This window comes from Oncorhynchus gorbuscha, linkage group LG08 (assembly GCF_021184085.1).
Source record: "Oncorhynchus gorbuscha isolate QuinsamMale2020 ecotype Even-year linkage group LG08, OgorEven_v1.0, whole genome shotgun sequence".
Taxonomy (NCBI): Eukaryota; Metazoa; Chordata; class Actinopteri; order Salmoniformes; family Salmonidae; genus Oncorhynchus; species Oncorhynchus gorbuscha.
Window position 1 is genome coordinate 1,375,126 of NC_060180.1, and position 18,370 is coordinate 1,393,495.

General features: G+C 45.6%; 1 protein-coding gene and 1 pseudogene across 1 annotated transcript in view; one reads left to right on the plus strand and one right to left on the minus strand.

Moving 5' to 3' along the window:
* Window positions 1–9,259, minus strand: part of LOC124041081 (activating signal cointegrator 1 complex subunit 1-like) — a 45,849-nt gene extending 36,590 nt beyond the window's left edge. The window contains exons 1-7 of the mRNA XM_046358241.1: window positions 8,986–9,259; window positions 8,572–8,677; window positions 5,698–5,795; window positions 4,182–4,360; window positions 3,452–3,585; window positions 2,901–3,020; window positions 1,360–1,484 (exon numbers count right to left, since the gene is read on the minus strand). Of these exons, the coding sequence (XP_046214197.1) occupies window positions 1,360–1,484; window positions 2,901–3,020; window positions 3,452–3,585; window positions 4,182–4,360; window positions 5,698–5,795; window positions 8,572–8,677; window positions 8,986–9,103 (880 nt within the window). The 5' untranslated portion in view covers window positions 9,104–9,259. The remainder of the gene's footprint in view (window positions 1–1,359; window positions 1,485–2,900; window positions 3,021–3,451; window positions 3,586–4,181; window positions 4,361–5,697; window positions 5,796–8,571; window positions 8,678–8,985) is intronic.
* A 547-nt stretch (window positions 9,260–9,806) lies between these two features.
* On the plus strand, window positions 9,807–16,001 carry LOC124041090 (annotated as a pseudogene).
* The last annotated feature ends 2,369 nt before the right edge of the window (window positions 16,002–18,370 follow it).

The following is an 18,370-nucleotide window of genomic DNA, read 5'->3' on the forward strand; positions in this document are numbered from 1 at the left end:
ACTTAATGTCCATCTTTATGCTGACTGACTGTGTCCAGTGACTGACATAATGTCCATCTTTATGCTGACTGACTGTGTCCAGTGACTGACTTAATGTCCATCTTTATGCTGACTGACTGTGTCCAGTGACTGACTTAATGTCCATCTTTATGCTGTGACTCAGTGTCCAGTGACTGACTTAATGTCCATCTTTATGCTGTGACTCAGTGTCCAGTGACTGACTTAATGTCCATCTTTATGCTGACTGACTCAGTGTCCAGTGACTGACTTAATGTCCATCTTTATGCTGACTGACTCAGTGTCCAGTGACTGACTTAATGTCTATCTTTATGCTGACTGACTCAGTGTTCAGTGACTGACTTAATGTCCATCTTTATGCTGACTGACTCAGTGTACAGTGACTGACTTAATGTCCATCTTTATGCTGACTGACGCAGTGTCCAGTGACTGACTTAACGTCCATCTTTATGCTGACTGACTCAGTGTACAGTGACTGACTTAATGTCTATCTTTATGCTGACTGACTCAGTGTTCAGTGACTGACTTAATGTCCATCTTTATGCTGACTGACTCAGTGTTCAGTGACTGACTTAATGTCCATCTTTATGCTGACTGACTCAGTGTTCAGTGACTGACTTAATGTCCATCTTTATGCTGACTGACTCAGTGTTCAGTGACTGACTTAATGTCCATCTTTATGCTGACTGACTGTGTCCAGTGACTGACTTAATGTCCATCTTTATGCTGTGACTCCGTGTCCATCTTTATGCTGACTGACTCAGTGTTCAGTGACTGACTTAATGTCCATCTTTATGCTGACTGACTGTGTCCAGTGACTGACTTAATGTCCATCTTTATGCTGTGACTCCGTGTCCATCTTTATGCTGACTGACTCAGTGTTCAGTGACTGACTTAATGTCCATCTTTATGCTGACTGACTGTGTCCAGTGACTGACTTAACGTCCATCTTTCTGAGTGGGAGGAGAATGAGGGAAACAGGCTCACATTATCAGGAGGATACTCTGGGTCAGTTTTAGACAGTGGAAAGCCTGCTTTGAGAGAGCAGTGACACTTATTTTGCATGTTCATTTCAAGTACGTGTGTGTGTGTGTGTGTGTGTGTGTGTGTGTGTGTGTGTGTGTGTGTGTGTGTGTGTGTGTGTGTGTGTGTGTGTGTGTGTGTGTGTGTGTGTGTGTGTGTGTGTGTGTGTGTGTGTGTGTGTGTGTGTGTGTGTGTGTGTGTGTGTGTGTGTGTGTACTCTAGTAAGTGTCCTTGTTTTCAAGATGAAGCTCCAATACACATACCTAAAACACACATCAGTGATATGGCCATAGACAAAAACCACTTTCTTCATCCTACCTGAAGCATCCTTCCTGAACAGAGTGTTCATCACTGTGCCGTGCAGTTTCACTCTGTCCCATTCTCTGACCATCAGCCCCGAGGAAACAAAGTGGTCCACCAGCCGCTCCACAATGGTCTGCAGCCTGCACAGCAGACAGTCAACACAAGAGTTAGCTGTTGTTACCTGGGAGCAACCCTCTCACACTGTTGACATCCGAACGATGAACATCATTTTAATGTACTGATTGTCACTCAATCTGTCATTAAAAAAAGTAAACTGTAAAAATACTAATTATACTACATGGTATTTACAGTGCATTCGTTAAGTATTCAGACCCCTTGACTTTTTCCACATTTTGATACGTTGCAGACTTATTCTAAAATGGACTAAATTGTGTTTCCCCCCTCAACAATCTACACACAATACACCATGATGACATCACAATACACCATAATGACATCACAATACACCATAATGACATCACAATACCCCATAATGACATCACAATACACCATAATGACATCACAATACCCCATAATGATAAAGAAAAAGCTGGTTTTTAAAAATGCTTGCAAATGTATTAAAAACATAAAAAACTGAAATATCACATTTACATAAGTACACAGACCCTTTACTCAGAACTCTGTTGAAGCACCTTTGGCAGCGATTACAGCTTCAACACTTCTTGGGTATGACGCTACAAGCTTGGCACACCTGTATTTGGGGAGTTCCCAGGACTCCCATTCTTCTCGGCAGATCCTCTCAGTGCTGTCAGGTTGATGGGGAGTGTCGCTGCACAGCTATTTTCAGGTCTCTCTAGAGATCAATCGATCAGGTTCAAGTCCAGGCTCTGGCTGAGCCACTCAAGGACATTCTGTCATGCACTGACAACAGTAGGACCTTATATAGACAGGTGTGTGCCTTTCCAAATCATGTCCAATCAATTGAATTTACCACAGGTGAACTTCAATCAATTTTTAGGAACCTCTCAAGGATGATCAATAGAAACAGGATGCACCTGAGCTCAATTTCAAGTCTCATAGCAAAGGATCTGAATACTTATGTAAAATAACATATTTCAGTATTTTATTTTTAATACATCTGCAAATAATTTTAAAAATCAGTTTTTGCTTTGTCATTATGGTGTATTGTGATGTCATTATGGTGTATTGTGATGTCATTATGGTGTATTGTGATGTCATTATGGGGTATTGTGATGTCATTATGGGGTATTGTGATGTCATTATGGGGTATTGTGATGTCATTATGGTGTATTGTGATGTCATTATGGTGTATTGTGATGTCATTATGGGGTATTGTGATGTCATTATGGGTTATTGTGTGTAGATTGCAGAGGTTTTATGTTGGATTTAATCCATTTTAGAATAAGGCTGTGTCAATGGGTCTGAATACTGAATACTTTCCCAAAGGCACTGTATACATTTACATTTAAGTCATTTAGCACTGTATATAGTGCTTTTCAAGGAGCCAGAGTCACTGTGGTACAAACTGTGGTTAAAGAAAGAGACATGAGAGTATCCAGGAACCAGACTCTTACTTGTCCGAACCATCTTTCACTTGGACCTTGGCATACAGGACATCCACCATGGCTGGGTCATCGTTCATGTACTCAATCCCTGTCACCTCCAGCGGGAGAGGCTTCCCTTCTGTGATGGTCCTGAAACATAACGTGGGTTACAGACAGACAGAACATGACATAACATAAGGTGTTACATGACATAACGTGTTACATGACATGACATAACATAAGTTACATGACATAACCTGTGTGTTACATAACATGATATAACATAATGTGTTACATGACATAACATGAGTTACATAACATGACATAACATAAGTTACATGACATAACCTGTGTGTTACATAACATGATATAACATAATGTGTTACATGACATAACATGAGTTACATAACATGACATAACACGAGTTACTTGACATAACATGACATAATAATGTGTGTTCCTGGCTCCAACTCAAATTTCTATACAATCCCTACAATCTAGATAGGGATAGTCCCTCCCTGTTTCAGTCCGTTTTCATCTGTTTGATTCCTAATGAACATGACCCAGTTGTCAGTACGTACTTGATAAAGTCCTGACAGTTCTGGAGTTGTTTACATGCTTGGGCCACTTCCAGGTCGTTCAGCAGAGCCAGGGTGCCGACTGTTAGATGGAGCTTAGCAGGGTTCTGGAAGATGCTTCCATCTACTCCGTGGTCCTTAACAAAGAGAGGAGAGAGACCTGCGGTGAACTGACCGCACAGAGAAACACTGTAGGGTGAAGTTGCCCGTAGACACTGATCTCAGGTCTGTTTTACATTTCCTCCACTAATGGTTGAGATTAGTATTGGAGGAAGAGGAAGCTGATCCTAGATCTGCACAATTTAACCCTAGAACCAGACAACCAGAGAAACTAAAACAGGGACCCAAGATCTCTGATAGTTATTCAGTCAATATAATAATAATAATATATGCCATTTAGCAGACGCTTTTATCCAAAGCGACTTACAGTCATGTGTGCATACATTCTACGTATGGGTGGTCCCGGGGATCGAACCCACTACCCTGGCGTTACAAGCGCCATGCTCTACCAACTGAGCTACAGAAGGACTGGAATATAGTCAAGTCTCAAACTGGAGTTTGAGAATATTATGCACGATTTTACAGATTGTCATCCCTCCCATCCGCCACGCACACACACACACGCACACACACACACACACACACACACACACACACACACACACACACACACACACACACACACACACACACACACACACACACACACACACACACACACACACTTCCTTACCTGAGAACACTGCTCCAACACCTCCTCTTTAAACCTCAGGAACCCATCCTGAACTTGAGGGTGGTTAAGAGCGAACGACAGGAAGTGGGTGAACGGCTGCTTCTTGCGAAAGCTCTGCACCAGGAGCTCGACACGAGTCGCGGCAGAGGACACCGCGGCCTTCTGGGAGCCAGTGATCACTGGAACAATGCAAGACCGTTATTGTGTGACTGTAAATGTGCGACTTTTATTTTTGATATCCCATGATTCTAGCCCTTGGGAGAAGAGCAGAGGCTCATGAATAATGTTTTGAGTTTTGTGGTTGCTGGAACCACGTCCTTGGCTGACTTTTATTACTAAACTCATTAATATGCGTTATCCAGACAGAAAAAATAAATGGGCAAAAGAACATTTTGATTTAGAGCAATAAAGAAATGGAATAAATTAACTGAGCAAACTAGAAACCTTTCAATATATAAGTTTAAACATTATTTAAAAACAATTTAAATATAGTGGATGGAGAATCAAAATCTGTTTAGATGGAGTATTTATTGGGTCATTATGCTGGTGTATTATGTATGGGGAGTTGTCGCTATATGTGAAAGTCTGTTTGTATTATAAATTGTATTTTAATGTTAAGGACTCTTGGAAGATTAGTCCAAATGGAGACTAAAAGAGATCCTAATCAAATCAAATCATTAATATGAGTTGACTGCTGACAGAAAACCACTGAAATTCCCAGAAGTAGAGAAAGAAGAGTTTTGCTAGACTGGTCCCAGATCTGTTTGTGCTTGCATAGTGAACTCCTATAGTCATTGTTAATCACTTGCCTAGTTAAATAAAGGTTAAATAAAATAAAAACATGAATTGTCTTGTAATTCCGACCATAGGAGTTGGTGAGACAGCACAAACAGTCATAATATGGGACGAGGCTACAGTGTTGCACCAGTATGTTTACTATAGACCTCTGGTTTGGGCTGGTCTCCAAGCTCTGGTCCAGGGTGTTACGTACGGCCTGACCCTTCTTCAAGAAGGCTGAAAGAGGGCTCAAGCTCTGGTCCAGGGCGTTACGTATGGCCTGACCCTTCTTCAAGAAGGCTGAAAGAGGGCTCAAGCTCTGGTCCAGGGCGTTACGTACGGCCTGACCCTTCTTCAAGAAGGCTGAAAGAGGGCTCAAGCTCTGGTCCAGGGCGTTACGTATGGCCTGACCCTTCTTCAAGAAGGCTGAAAGAGGGCTCAAGCTCTGGTCCAGGGCGTTACGTACGGCCTGGCCCTTCTTCAAGAAGGCTGAAAGAGGGCTCAAGCTCTGGTCCAGGGTGTTACGTACGGCCTGGCCCTTCTTCAAGAAGGCTGAAAGAGGGCTCAAGCTCTGGTCCAGGGCGTTACGTACGGCCTGACCCTTCTTCAAGAAGGCTGAAAGAGGGCTCAAGCTCTGGTCCAGGATGTTACTGGCCTGACCATTCTTCAAGAAGGATGAAAGAGGGCTCAAGCTCTGGTCCAGAGGTACTGGTATCTCCGCTAATAAAACGCCACTCACCGATCTGTCCTTCCACTCCTTGTTTTGGAATGTGGATGTCTGTCTTTGTGTCTGCCTCAAGTCTTCTACGTGTCTCTCCTTTCCTTCCGATGATGAATCTGTTAGAAACAACAACAACACACTTCGGTTAGTACACCGTATCCTTGATTTTCATTGAAGATGTACACATAGCCCTAATGAAACACACACACACACCTAATTTGCCTAAAATATTACACTGTTACCATGGTTACCTCATGTAGTCTTAACTACAAGCCAGAATGTTGAATAAAATTATATTTAAATGTGACGGTAGGAAGTGGAGATAAACACAGAGGATTATTAACCAGACTTTATGGGGCGTCGGTCTGTTTGACTCTGTCAGCTTGTAATTCCTGCTACACTACCTGCTACCAACTCCACTATGGCCAAAAGTATGTGGACACCTGTTCAAACATCTCATTCCAAAATCAAGGGCATTAATATGGAGTTGGTCCCCCCCTCTTTGCTGCTATAACAGCCTCCACTCTTCTGGGAAGGCTTTCCACTAGATGTTGGAACATTGTTGTGTGGGCATGCTTCCATTCAGCCACAAGAGCATTAGTGAGGTCAGGCACGGATGTTGGGTGATTAGTCCTGGCTCGCAGTCGGTGTTTCAATTCATTATAAAGGTGTTCGATTGGGTTGCGGTCAGGGCTCTGTGCAGGCCAGTCAAGTTCTTCCACACCAATCTCGATAAAACATTTCTTTATGGACCTCGCTTTGTGCACAGGGGCATTGTCATGTTGAAACAGGAAAGGGGCTTCCCCAAACTTTTGTCACAAAGTTGAAGTACAGAATCATCTAGAATGTCATTGTATACTGTAGCATTAAGATTTCCCTTCCCTGGAACTAAGGGGCCCGAAACATGAAAAACAGCCCCAGACTATCACTCCTCCTCCACCAAACTTTACAGTTGGCATTATATATTGGGGCAGGTAGTGTTCCTCAGGCATCTGCCAAACCCAGATTCGTCCGTCAGACTGCCAGATAGTGAAGCGTAATTCATCACTCCAGAGAACACGAGAACGCTTCCACTGCTCCAGAGTCTAATGGCAGTGAGCTTTTTTTTTTTTTTACCTTTTTTAACCTTTAACCTTTTTTTAACCTTTATTTAACCAGGCAAGTCAGTTAAGAACTTATTTTCAATGATGGCCTGGGAACAGTGTGTTAACTGCCTGTTCAGGGGCAGAACGACAGATTTGTACCTTGTCAGCTCAGGGGTTTGAACTCGCAACCTTCCGGTTACTAGTCCAACGCTCTAACCACTAGGCTACGCTGCCGCCCCATTTACACCACTCCAGTCGAAGCTTGGCATTCCAACTTTAGGCTTGTGTGTGGCTGCTCGGCCACGGAAACCCATTTCATGAAGCTCCCGAACAGTTCTTGTGCTGACGTTGCTTCCAGAGGCAGTTTGGAAGTCGGTAGTGAGTGTTGCAACCGAGGACAGACGATTTTTATGCGATACGTGCTTCAGCACTAGGCGGTCCCGTTCTGTGAGCTTGTGTGGCCTAACACTTCGCGGTTGAGCCGTTGCTGCTCCTAGACATTTCCACTTCACATTAACAGCACTTACTGTCGACAGGTGAAGCTCTAGCAGGGCAGAAATTTGACAAACTGACTTGTTAGAAGGTAGCATCCTATGACGGTGCCACGTTGAAAGTCACTGAGCTCTTCAGGAAGGCCATTCTACTGCCAATGTTTGTCTGTGGAGATTGCAGGGCTGTGTGCTCGATTTTATACACCTGTCAACAACAGGCGTGGCTGAAATAGCCTAATCCTCTAATATGAAGGGGTGTCCACATATCTGCTGACGTTGCTTCCAGAGACAGTTTGGATCGGTGTCCACATACTGTTGTAGATATAGTGTATGTGAAATGAGCACGGGCAAAGTGTGTATGTATTTTCAATCTTCTGATGCATGGCACGTCGCCAAACGTACCCAAACGTTGTCGTCTGAACCACGTTTCCTTCACAATCAGCTGGAAGTGCTCGGTCTTACTGCAAATTAAAGTCTGCAACGTTCGGTCTCTGGTTACACTTGGCCTTTGTTTACATATTGTGCTAAAATGTTGCATACGATTTGCGTGAAGTATTGAAACTCCAAACCAACAGAACCATATGCAGACCAGCGTACTGAATGTCCGGCTAAAAATGCTTCCCTGTGGACAACGGGTCACAGAACCATATGCAGACCAGCGTACTGAATGTCCGGCTAAAAATGTTTCCCTGTGGACAACGGGTCACAGAACCATATACAGACCAGCGTACTGAATGTCTGGCTAAAAACGCTTCCCTGTGGACAACGGGTCACAGAACCATATACAGACCAGCGTACTGAATGTCTGGCTAAAAACGCTTCCCTGTGGACAACGGGTGAACCATGGACAATGTCTGGCTAAAAACGCTTCCCTGTGGACAACGGGTCACAGAACCATATACAGACCAGCGTACTGAATGTCTGGCTAAAAACGCTTCCCTGTGGACAACGGGTCACAGAACCATATACAGACCAGCGTACTGAATGTCTGGCTAAAAACGCTTCCCTGTGGACAACGGGTCACAGAACCATATACAGACCAGCGTATGTAATGTAAATCCAAATGAGGTTTATTCAACATTTTGATCTGTAATGGGACGGTTCGGAAATGTTGAGCTCACGCGTTAGAGACGAGAGTGTGGGTCATCTAGTCCCGGATTCTAAAATGGACTAACAACCTCATATGCAGTCATCGACTCATGAAGTGTATCCCAAATGGCACCCTATTCCCTTAGGGCTCTGGTCAAAAGTAATGCACTATATAGGGGATAGGGTACCATTTAGGGCGCATAGCCTACATGGTGTTTGTAACTCACTTGTAAAGAACACTTGGGACATCAATGGCACAGCTGAAACCTTTGTCAGTCTGTTCTATGGAGTGGCTGTCACAGAACTCTTCTTCTTCGTCAAACTGTTCACTTGCTAATCAAAACAACAAAGTGCATTTGTGAGATTGGCAAGAACATTTTGGTGTTCCATAATAGGTGCAGCAGGGACAAATGGGAGAGGAGACAGCTACATTTAGAGGAGACAAGCATCCCACAACACAATGTGGTGGTCAATTGGTCAGCTATAACTAGCTAAGTCTCAGTAGAATAAAGTCAATAATCTGGTAGTACTGTACAGTAGTGTAGCCATCTGTCTTATCGAGCAAGCTAGCTATAGTTAGTTGGGGGTGTAGGGAGCTAGCACCACTGAGGTATAATGGCTGGCACTGAGGACCTAGCTACCTGGTGGTCCCATGTAGGAGTCGTCCTCTTCCCCCTCTTCATACTGGTCTTCTTTGATGGTATTTCTTCTGTATACTCTTCCACTTATGTTGATCAATGATGGACGTAAGATGTCCATTGTAGCAGTTATCTTGAACAGTCAATAAAACGAGATATACTGTAGTGAATAGTAGCTGCCAACTACTACGTGTGAGCTCTTGGGCTGTTTTACGACATACGGCAGTTTGACGTAAAGTAACCAGCTGATTACGTCGTCGCTGATCTCTAAACCGCATGGATAGACATTCCGCGCTCGCAACAAATGAATGATGCGCCGACATCAACATTTGTTTTATATATCGCCCAAGCCGTAAAGCGGGTATTATTGTTGGGGTAGCTAACCAGAAACATAAACAAAAGCAGAAGTTAGCCTGCCGCTTTCTCCATCACCAGTGGTAGGTTCATCACTTCAATAATAATCTTATGTCTGATTTATTATGCGGAAAGTTTGCTTCAGTAGTAAATGCGCTATGCTTCGTGTAGCTAGCTATGTCTGTCAGTTTATTATTCATACTGTTGTTAGCCGTGTGTTGTTAGCCAACGTTAGCTAGCTAGTCATGCTAATGTAATGCCAAATATTTGTATAACGTGTTCTATCTGTGCTAATGCTGCTCAGCTAACGTTAGCTACATTTACATTTACATTTAAGTCATTTAGCAGACGCTCTTATCCATACTTTTAATAAATATTGCTGGTCATTTAGGACTGTATTTATCCGCAAGACACGACTCTGAACTTGGTGATCATGATTTTGCCGTTGTTGTTCCTCTTCCTCAGTTGGAATGGCAGCCTCCTCCTCATCCTCCTCTGCCGGAGGGGTTAGTGGGAGCTCCGTGACTGGCTCAGGATTCAGCGCGTCTGAACTCATCCCCCGCGTAAGGTCCTCTACACTTATCCCAAAGGAGCCGGGAGATGATGGAAGGTAAAGGCTTTCTTTGACACGGGCCAATCACCAGTGGCTTTAGAATATAGGTTCAGAACGTTGCAAGACACAAGAACGGTGATGAGGATTCTTTTGGAGTTCTAGAAAACCTTGTCTGTTCTGTACATTCTACCTGCAACATTCTGAACATTGTTCTTGGCTCTGATTGCAATATTAACCGTGTTCATATCCCATATACAGTGATGTTGTGTGTTTCAGATGGATTTGTGTGTGTGTGTGTGTGTGTGTGTGTGTGTGTGTGTGTGTGTGTGTGTGTGTGTGTGTGTGTGTGTGTGTGTGTGTGTGTGTGTGTGTGTGTGTGTGTGTGTGTGTGGTTGTGTGTGTGTGTGTGGTTAGCTACTGTACATGTGTGTGTGGTTCTGAATACTTGCCCCTTCTGTACATCTGCCCAGCCACGCTTCTCTTACAACTATTCTATCTGGCTTCAAGTCAAGTGTAGCTTGTCTGGATTTGACCCAAAAGATAAACAATGTGTCCCTGGAACTTTTCACTGTTCCCTTAATGACCTAGCTACCATGCGTCATAGTTGGCTCTTCCTCCAGGAGGACGTGCGCTGCTACCAGCGACAGTCAATGCTCTGCCCCAACGTCACCCCACAACGCGCATCGCCAGTGTACCCCACTTCCCTCACACCCAAATCAATCTGGCTTCAAGTCAAGTGTAGTTAGTGATCCTTTGATCTGGAGTTGGTGACCCATGATCCTTTTGAATCATAGTTGGATCTTCATCCAACAGAGGATGTACAGGGGCACCAGCAAGCAGTCAGTGCTCTGCCAATGGGTCAGCCCACACAGTGCTCTGCCAATGGGTCAGCCCACACAGTGCTCTGCCAATGGGTCAGCCCACACAGTGCTCTGCCAATGGGTCAGCCCACACAGTGCTCTGCCAATGGGTCAGCCCACACAGTGTTCTGCCAATGGGTCAGCCCACACAGTGCTCTGCCAATGGGTCAGCCCACACAGTGCTCTGCCAATGGGTCAGCCCACACAGTGTTCTGCCAATGAGTCAGCCCACACAGTGCTCTGCCAATGGGTCAGCCCACACAGTGCTCTGCTAGCCCACACAGTGCTCTGCTAATGGGTCAGCCCACACAGTGCTCTGCTAATGGGTCAGCCCACACAGTGCTCTGCCAATGGGTCAGCCCACACAGTGCTCTGCCAATGGGTCAGCCCACACAGTGCTCTGCCAATGAGTCAGCCCACACAGTGCTCTGCCAATGAGTCAGCCCACACAGTGCTCTGCCAATGGGTCAGCCCACACAGTGCTCTGCCAATGGGTCAGCCCACACAGTGCTCTGCCAATGAGTCAGCCCACACAGTGCTCTGCCAATGGGTCAGCCCACAACTCCCACCACCAGTTTTGTCACATCACACAAGAGGAACTGCTTGTTTGAACCCGAAGGGCCATCTGGCTCCTTGCCCCTGCTTTGTGCATCCCAAATGACACCCTATTACCTACGTTGTGCACTAATTTTGACCAGAGCCTTATGTGCCAAAGTTGTACACTATATTAGGATAGGGTAACCCCATCCTTTGTTACCTCATAGACCCCAAATCAAACATCGTGTTGTGATGAATGTCTTAGTTTGGATCATTGTGCTGGAAAGCACTGGGTGTTCAGAGGACTAATGGGCTCACTGTTAAGTGGGACAGCAGTGAAGCTGTTGGCCAGGGTTGGGGTTCTTTTCCGCTTTGTTTTTGGGGCCTGTGCCATAGGGCGGCGCACAATTGGCCCAGCGTCAACGGACTTAGGGGAGGGTTTGGCCCGGGGTAGGTCGTCCTTCTAAATAAGAATTAGTTCTTAACTGACTTGCCTCGTTAAATCAAATAAATATATTACAAAATTATTAATAAATGGCTCCCTATTCCCTATACCAGGGATCATCAACTAGATTCAGCCGCGGGATGATTTTTGTTTTTACTTGAGTGGATGGTCGGGGGGCCTGAACATAATTAGAAATCATTTGTAGACTGCAAATTGACCGCAAGAAACCCAAACAGATTGTTTTAGTCAAATATTATATCAAACCTCGCTTGTATTTGATCAGATGTGTCTCTCTATTCTGCCCAGGAATACTTGGGAATAGATTTCGCAAAAAATGTAATCACTTGGAGCTGATGTTTTGATTCTTTTGGCCAACATTGAAAATGGGGGGACCGACTTCGGTCCGTGGGCCGCCAGTTGAAGAACCTAATCCTACATTGTGCACTAATATCATATGGGCCATGGTCAACACTAGTGCACTGTCTAGGGCCATGGTCAACATGTCTAGGGCCATGGTCAACAGTAGTGCACTGTCTAGGGGCCATGGTCAACAGTAGTGCACTGTCTAGGGGCCATGGTCAACAGTAGTGCACTGTCTAGGGCCATGGTCAACAGTAGTGCACTGTCTAGGGCCATGGTCAACAGTAGTGCACTGTCTAGGGCCATGGTCAACAGTAGTGCACTGTCTAGGGCCATGGTCAACAGTAGTCCACTGTCTAGGGCCATGGTCAACAGTAGTGCACTGTCTAGGGCCATGGTCAACATGTCTAGGGCCATGGTCAACATGTCTAGGGCCATGGTCAACATGTCTAGGGCCATGGTCAACATGTCTAGGGCCATGGTCAACAGTAGTGCACTGTCTAGGGCCATGGTCAACAGTAGTGCACTGTCTAGGGCCATGGTCAACAGTAGTGCACTGTCTAGGGCCATGGTCAACAGTATTGCACTGTCTAGGGCCATGGTCAACAGTAGTGCACTGTCTAGGGCCATGGTCAACATGTCTAGGGCTATGGTCAACATGTCTAGGGCCATGGTCAACAGTAGTGCACTGTCTAGGGCCATGGTCAACATGTCTAGGCCCATGGTCAACAGTAGTCCACTGTCTAGGCCCATGGTCAACAGTAGTCCACTGTCTAGGGCCATGGTTAACAGTAGTCCACTGTCTAGGGCCATGGTCCACTGGTCCATGGTCAACATGTCTAGGGCCATGGTCAACAGTAGTGCACTGTCTAGGGCCATGGTCAACAGTAGTGCACTGTCTAGGGCCATGGTCAACAGTAGTCCACTGTCTAGGGCCATGGTCAACAGTAGTGCACTGTCTAGGGCCATGGTCAACAGTAGTGCACTGTCTAGGGCCATGGTCAACAGTAGTGCACTGTCTAGGCCCATGGTCAACAGTAGTGCACTGTCTAGGGCCATGGTCAACAGTAGTCCATTGTCTAGGGCCATGGTCAACAGTAGTGCACTGTCTAGGGCCATGGTCAACAGTAGTCCACTGTCTAGGGCCATGGTCAACAGTAGTCCACTGTCTAGGGCCATGGTCAACAGTAGTCCACTGTCTAGGGCCATGGTCAACAGTAGTGCACTGTCTAGGGCCATGGTCAACAGTAGTGCACTGTCTAGGGCCATGGTCAACAGTAGTGCACTGTCTAGGGCCATGGTCAACAGTAGTGCACTGTCTAGGGCCATGGTCAACATGTCTAAGGCCATGTTCAACAGTAGTGCACTGTCTAGGGCCATGGTCAACAGTAGTGCACTGTCTAGGGCCATGGTCAACAGTAGTGCACTGTCTAGGGCCATGGTCAACATGTCTAGGGCCATGGTCAACAGTAGTCCACTGTCTTGGCCTATGATCAACAGTAGTGCACTGTCTAGGGCCATGATCAACAGTAGTGCACTGTCTAGGGCCATGGTCAACAGTAGTGCACTGTCTAGGGCCATGGTCAACAGTAGTGCACTGTCTAGGGCCATGGTCAACAGTAGTGCACTGTCTAGGGCCATGGTCAACATGTCTAGGGCCATGGTCAACATGTCTAGGGCCATGGTCAACAGTAGTGCACTGTCTAGGGCCATGTTCAACAGTAGTGCACTATCTAGGGCCATGGTCAACAGTAGTCCACTGTCTCGGCCTATGGTCAACAGTAGTCCACTGTCTCGGCCTATGGTCAACAGTAGTGCACTGTCTAGGGCCATGGTCAACATGTCTAGGGCCATGGTCAACAGTAGTCCACTGTCTAGGGCCATGGTCAACAGTAGTGCACTGTCTAGGGCCATGGTCAACAGTAGTGCACTGTCTAGGGCCATGGTCAACAGTAGTGCACTGTCTAGGGCCATGGTTAACAGTAGTGCACTGTCTAGGGCCATGGTCAACAGTAGTCCACTGTCTAGGGCCATGGTCAACAGTAGTGCACTGTCTAGGGCCATGGTCAACAGTAGTGCACTGTCTAGGGCCATGGTCAACAGTAGTGCACTGTCTAGGGCCATGGTCAACAGTAGTGCACTGTCTAGGGCCATGGTCAACAGTAGTGCACTGTCTAGGGCCATGGTCAACAGTAGTGCACTGTCTAGGGCCATGGTCAACAGTAGTGCACTGTCTAGGGCCATGGTCAACAGTAGTCCACTGTCTAGGGCCATGGTCAACAGTAGTCCACTGTCTAGGGCCATGGTCAACAGTAGTCCACTGTCTAGGCCATGGTCAACAGTAGTCCACTGTCTAGGGCCATGGTCAACAGTAGTCCACTGTCTAGGGCCATGGTCAACAGTAGTCCACTGTCTAGGGCCATGGTCAACAGTAGTCCACTGTCTAGGGCCATGGTCAACAGTAGTCCACTGTCTAGGGCCATGGTCAACAGTAGTGCACTGTCTAGGGCCATGGTCAACAGTAGTCCACTGTCTAGGGCCATGGTCAACAGTAGTCCACTGTTTAGGGCCATGGTCAACAGTAGTGCACTGTCTAGGGCCATGGTCAACAGTAGTGCACTGTCTAGGGCCATGGTCAACAGTAGTGCACTGTCTAGGGCCATGGTCAACAGTAGTGCACTGTCTAGGGCCATGGTCAACAGTAGTGCACTGTCTAGGGCCATGGTCAACAGTAGTGCACTGTCTAGGGCCATGGTTAACATGTCTAGGGCCATGGTCAACAGTAGTCCACTGTCTAGGCCCATGGTTAACATGTCTAGGGCCATGGTCAACAGTAGTGCACTGTCTAGGCCCATGGTTAACATGTCTAGGGCCATGGTCAACAGTAGTGCACTATCTAGGGAACAGAGTGCCATTTGTGACACATTGTGTGCTAGTTGATTATTTTGGCTCGTCTTTTTATTCTCCAGCAAACTGAACGGTGGCACATGTTGGCATAATGTGAGGAGTTATATCATGTTTTAGCCAACTCCTCTACTTACTTACTCAGTGATTACTGAGGATTGTGCTCGCCCGGAGGATTGGGTATTAAATAGTTTGTACCACAAAACCATATACTATAATACGTTATGTTATATAATAGATCTATAGCCTAATAGTTTAGCTTAGTGTGTGTGTGTGTGTGTGTGTGTGTGTGTGTGTGTGTGTGTGTGTGTGTGTGTGTGTGTGCGTGTGTGCGTGTGTGCGTGTGTGCGTGCGTGCGTGCGTGCGTGCTGGTTTGGGTTGTGATCCAGAAGGCATGTTTCCATTCTTGTTGTTTAAACTAACTTGTCTACTACCACTACAGTATCTTGTAACATGTGCTAGTTGAGGAAAGCGTAACAGTAGTTGATGTGATATTGAACATGAACTCTTGTGTCTTCAGACGGCTCAGACAGGTTTCTGTGTGAGTCTGTGTTCAGCTACCAGGTGGCGTCAACACTGAAACAGGTGAAGCACGGTGAGTCCATCAGTCTCTTCATTCAATTATTCTCAAATAGCACCCTATTCCCTATATATAGTGGACTACTTTCAACCAGAGCCCTATGGGCCTGGTCAAAAGTAGCCCACTATATAGGGAATAGGGTGCTTTTTAGAACGCATTTGTTGTTTAGGGGAAAATAACTCTGGTAAGCGATACAAACGAATGCAATGCTTTGATCTAACAGCATATTTCACTGATCTGTTTTTTAGACCAACAGGTATCTAGAATGGAGAAACTGGCCAGTTTGGTTGAAGAGCTGGAAGCAGACGAGTGGCGTTATAAACCAATAGAACAGCTTTTGGGATTTACTCCGTCTTAAAGTCCAAATAAAGACCTGCTCAGTAGCCGCTGGCTGGTCACCACTGGAGAAACATGTTGACCCCAGAACACTACTTTATTTCCAACACATTTGGGTTATTGTCATTTGTTGTGTCATTCCCACAGGGAAGGATGTTCCTGCCTGTTTTTTTTAACCTTTATTTAACCAGGCAAGTCAGTTAAGAACATATTCTTATTTTCAATGACGGCCTGGGAACAGTGGGTTAACTGCCTGTTCGGGGGCAGAACGACAGATTTGTACCTTGTCAGCTTGGGGATATGAACTTGCAACCTTTTGGTTACTAGTCCAATGCTCTAACCACTAGGCTACCCTGCCGCCCCGGCTACCCTGTTATTGGCCAATGTTTAGCTGAGGTCACTAACTGGAGGAAGGAACACCCTGATCCGAGAGAGATATTGTTGTGACCTAAAAAAAAAAAAATGATCACAGCAATGAATTATGAATTGAGTAATTAATCATGTTATAGTGGGGAAATTGATGCATTCGTGTTTTACTTAGTGTTTTTTATTTTTATAAATGAAATAAGATGGAATCCTCTTCCTATGTATTAAAATGAAAACATGATGTACTTGGATTATCATTTATTAAATATTTAAATAAAAATATACAGAATCAATTGTATTTGAGTTATTTACAGTTTTATAACATTATTCGATGGATTATTTGTTACCACACAGTTGAAAACAATTAGAACCAGGCTCATTGTATTACTGTCAATACCAAGGTCAATAATATATAATATATGTCAATGAGACTGTAGGGCAACACAATAACATCAGGCAGTAACAGCCAGGCTTGTTATTCCTCACACATTCTACAGGGAGGAGACTGTAGGGCAACACAACATCTGCAGTAACAGCCAGGCTTGTTATTCCTCACACATTCTACAAGGAGGAGACTGTAGGGCAACACAACATCTGCAGTAACAGCCAGGCTTGTTATTCCTCACACATTCTACAGGGAGGAGACTGTAGGGCAACACAATAACATCAGGCAGTAACAGCCAGGCTTGTTATTCCTCACACATTCTAAAGGGAGGAGACTGTAGGGCAACACAACATCTACAGTAACAGCCAGGCTTGTTATTCCTCACACATTCTACAGGGAGGAGACTGTAGGGCAACACAATAACATCAGGCAGTAACAGCCAGGCTTGTTATTCCTCACACATTCTAAAGGGAGGAGACTGTAGGGCAACACAATAACATCAGGCAGTAACAGCCAGGCTTGTTATTCCTCACACATTCTACAGGGAGGAGACTGTAGGGCAACACAATAACATCAGGCAGTAACAGCCAGGCTTGTTATTCCTCACACATTCTACAGGGAGGAGACTGTAGGGCAACACAACATCTGCAGTAACAGCCAGGCTTGTTATTCCTCACACATTCTACAGGGAGGAGACTGTAGAGCAACACAATAACATCAGGCAGTAACAGCCAGGCTTGTTATTCCTCACACATTCTACAGGGAGGAGACTGTAGGGCAACACAACATCTGCAGTAACAGCCAGGCTTGTTATTCCTCACACATTCTACAGGGAGGAGACTGTAGGGCAACACAATAACATCAGGCAGTAACAGCCAGGCTTGTTATTCCTCACACATTCTACAGGGAGGAGACTGTAGGGCAACACAATAACATCAGGCAGTAACAGCCAGGCTTGTTATTCCTCACACATTCTACAGGGAGGAGACTGTAGGGCAACACAATAACATCAGGCAGTAACAGCCAGGCTTGTTATTCCTCACACATTCTACAGGGAGGAGACTGTAGGGCAACACAATAACATCAGGCAGTAACAGCCAGGCTTGTTATTCCTCACACATTCTACAGGGAGGAGACTGTAGGGCAACACAATAACATCAGGCAGTAACAGCCAGGCTTGTTATTCCTCACACATTCTACAGGGAGGAGACTGTAGGGCAACACAATAACATCAGGCAGTAACAGCCAGGCTTGTTATTCCTCACACATTCTACAGGGAGGAGACTGTAGGGCAACACAATAACATCAGGCAGTAACAGCCAGGCTTGTTATTCCTCACACATTCTACAGGGAGGAGACTGTAGGGCAACACAATAACATCTACAGTAACAGCCAGGCTTGTTATTCCTCACACATTCTACAGGGAGGAGACTGTAGGGCAACACAATAACATCTACAGTAACAGCCAGGCTTGTTATTCCTCACACATTCTACAGGGAGGAGACTGTAGGGCAACACAATAACATCAGGCAGTAACAGCCAGGCTTGTTATTCCTCACACATTCTACAGGGAGGAGACTGTAGAGCAACACAATAACATCAGGCAGTAACAGCCAGGCTTGTTATTCCTCACACATTCTACAGGGAGGAGACTGTAGGGCAACACAATAACATCAGGCAGTAACAGCCAGGCTTGTTATTCCTCACA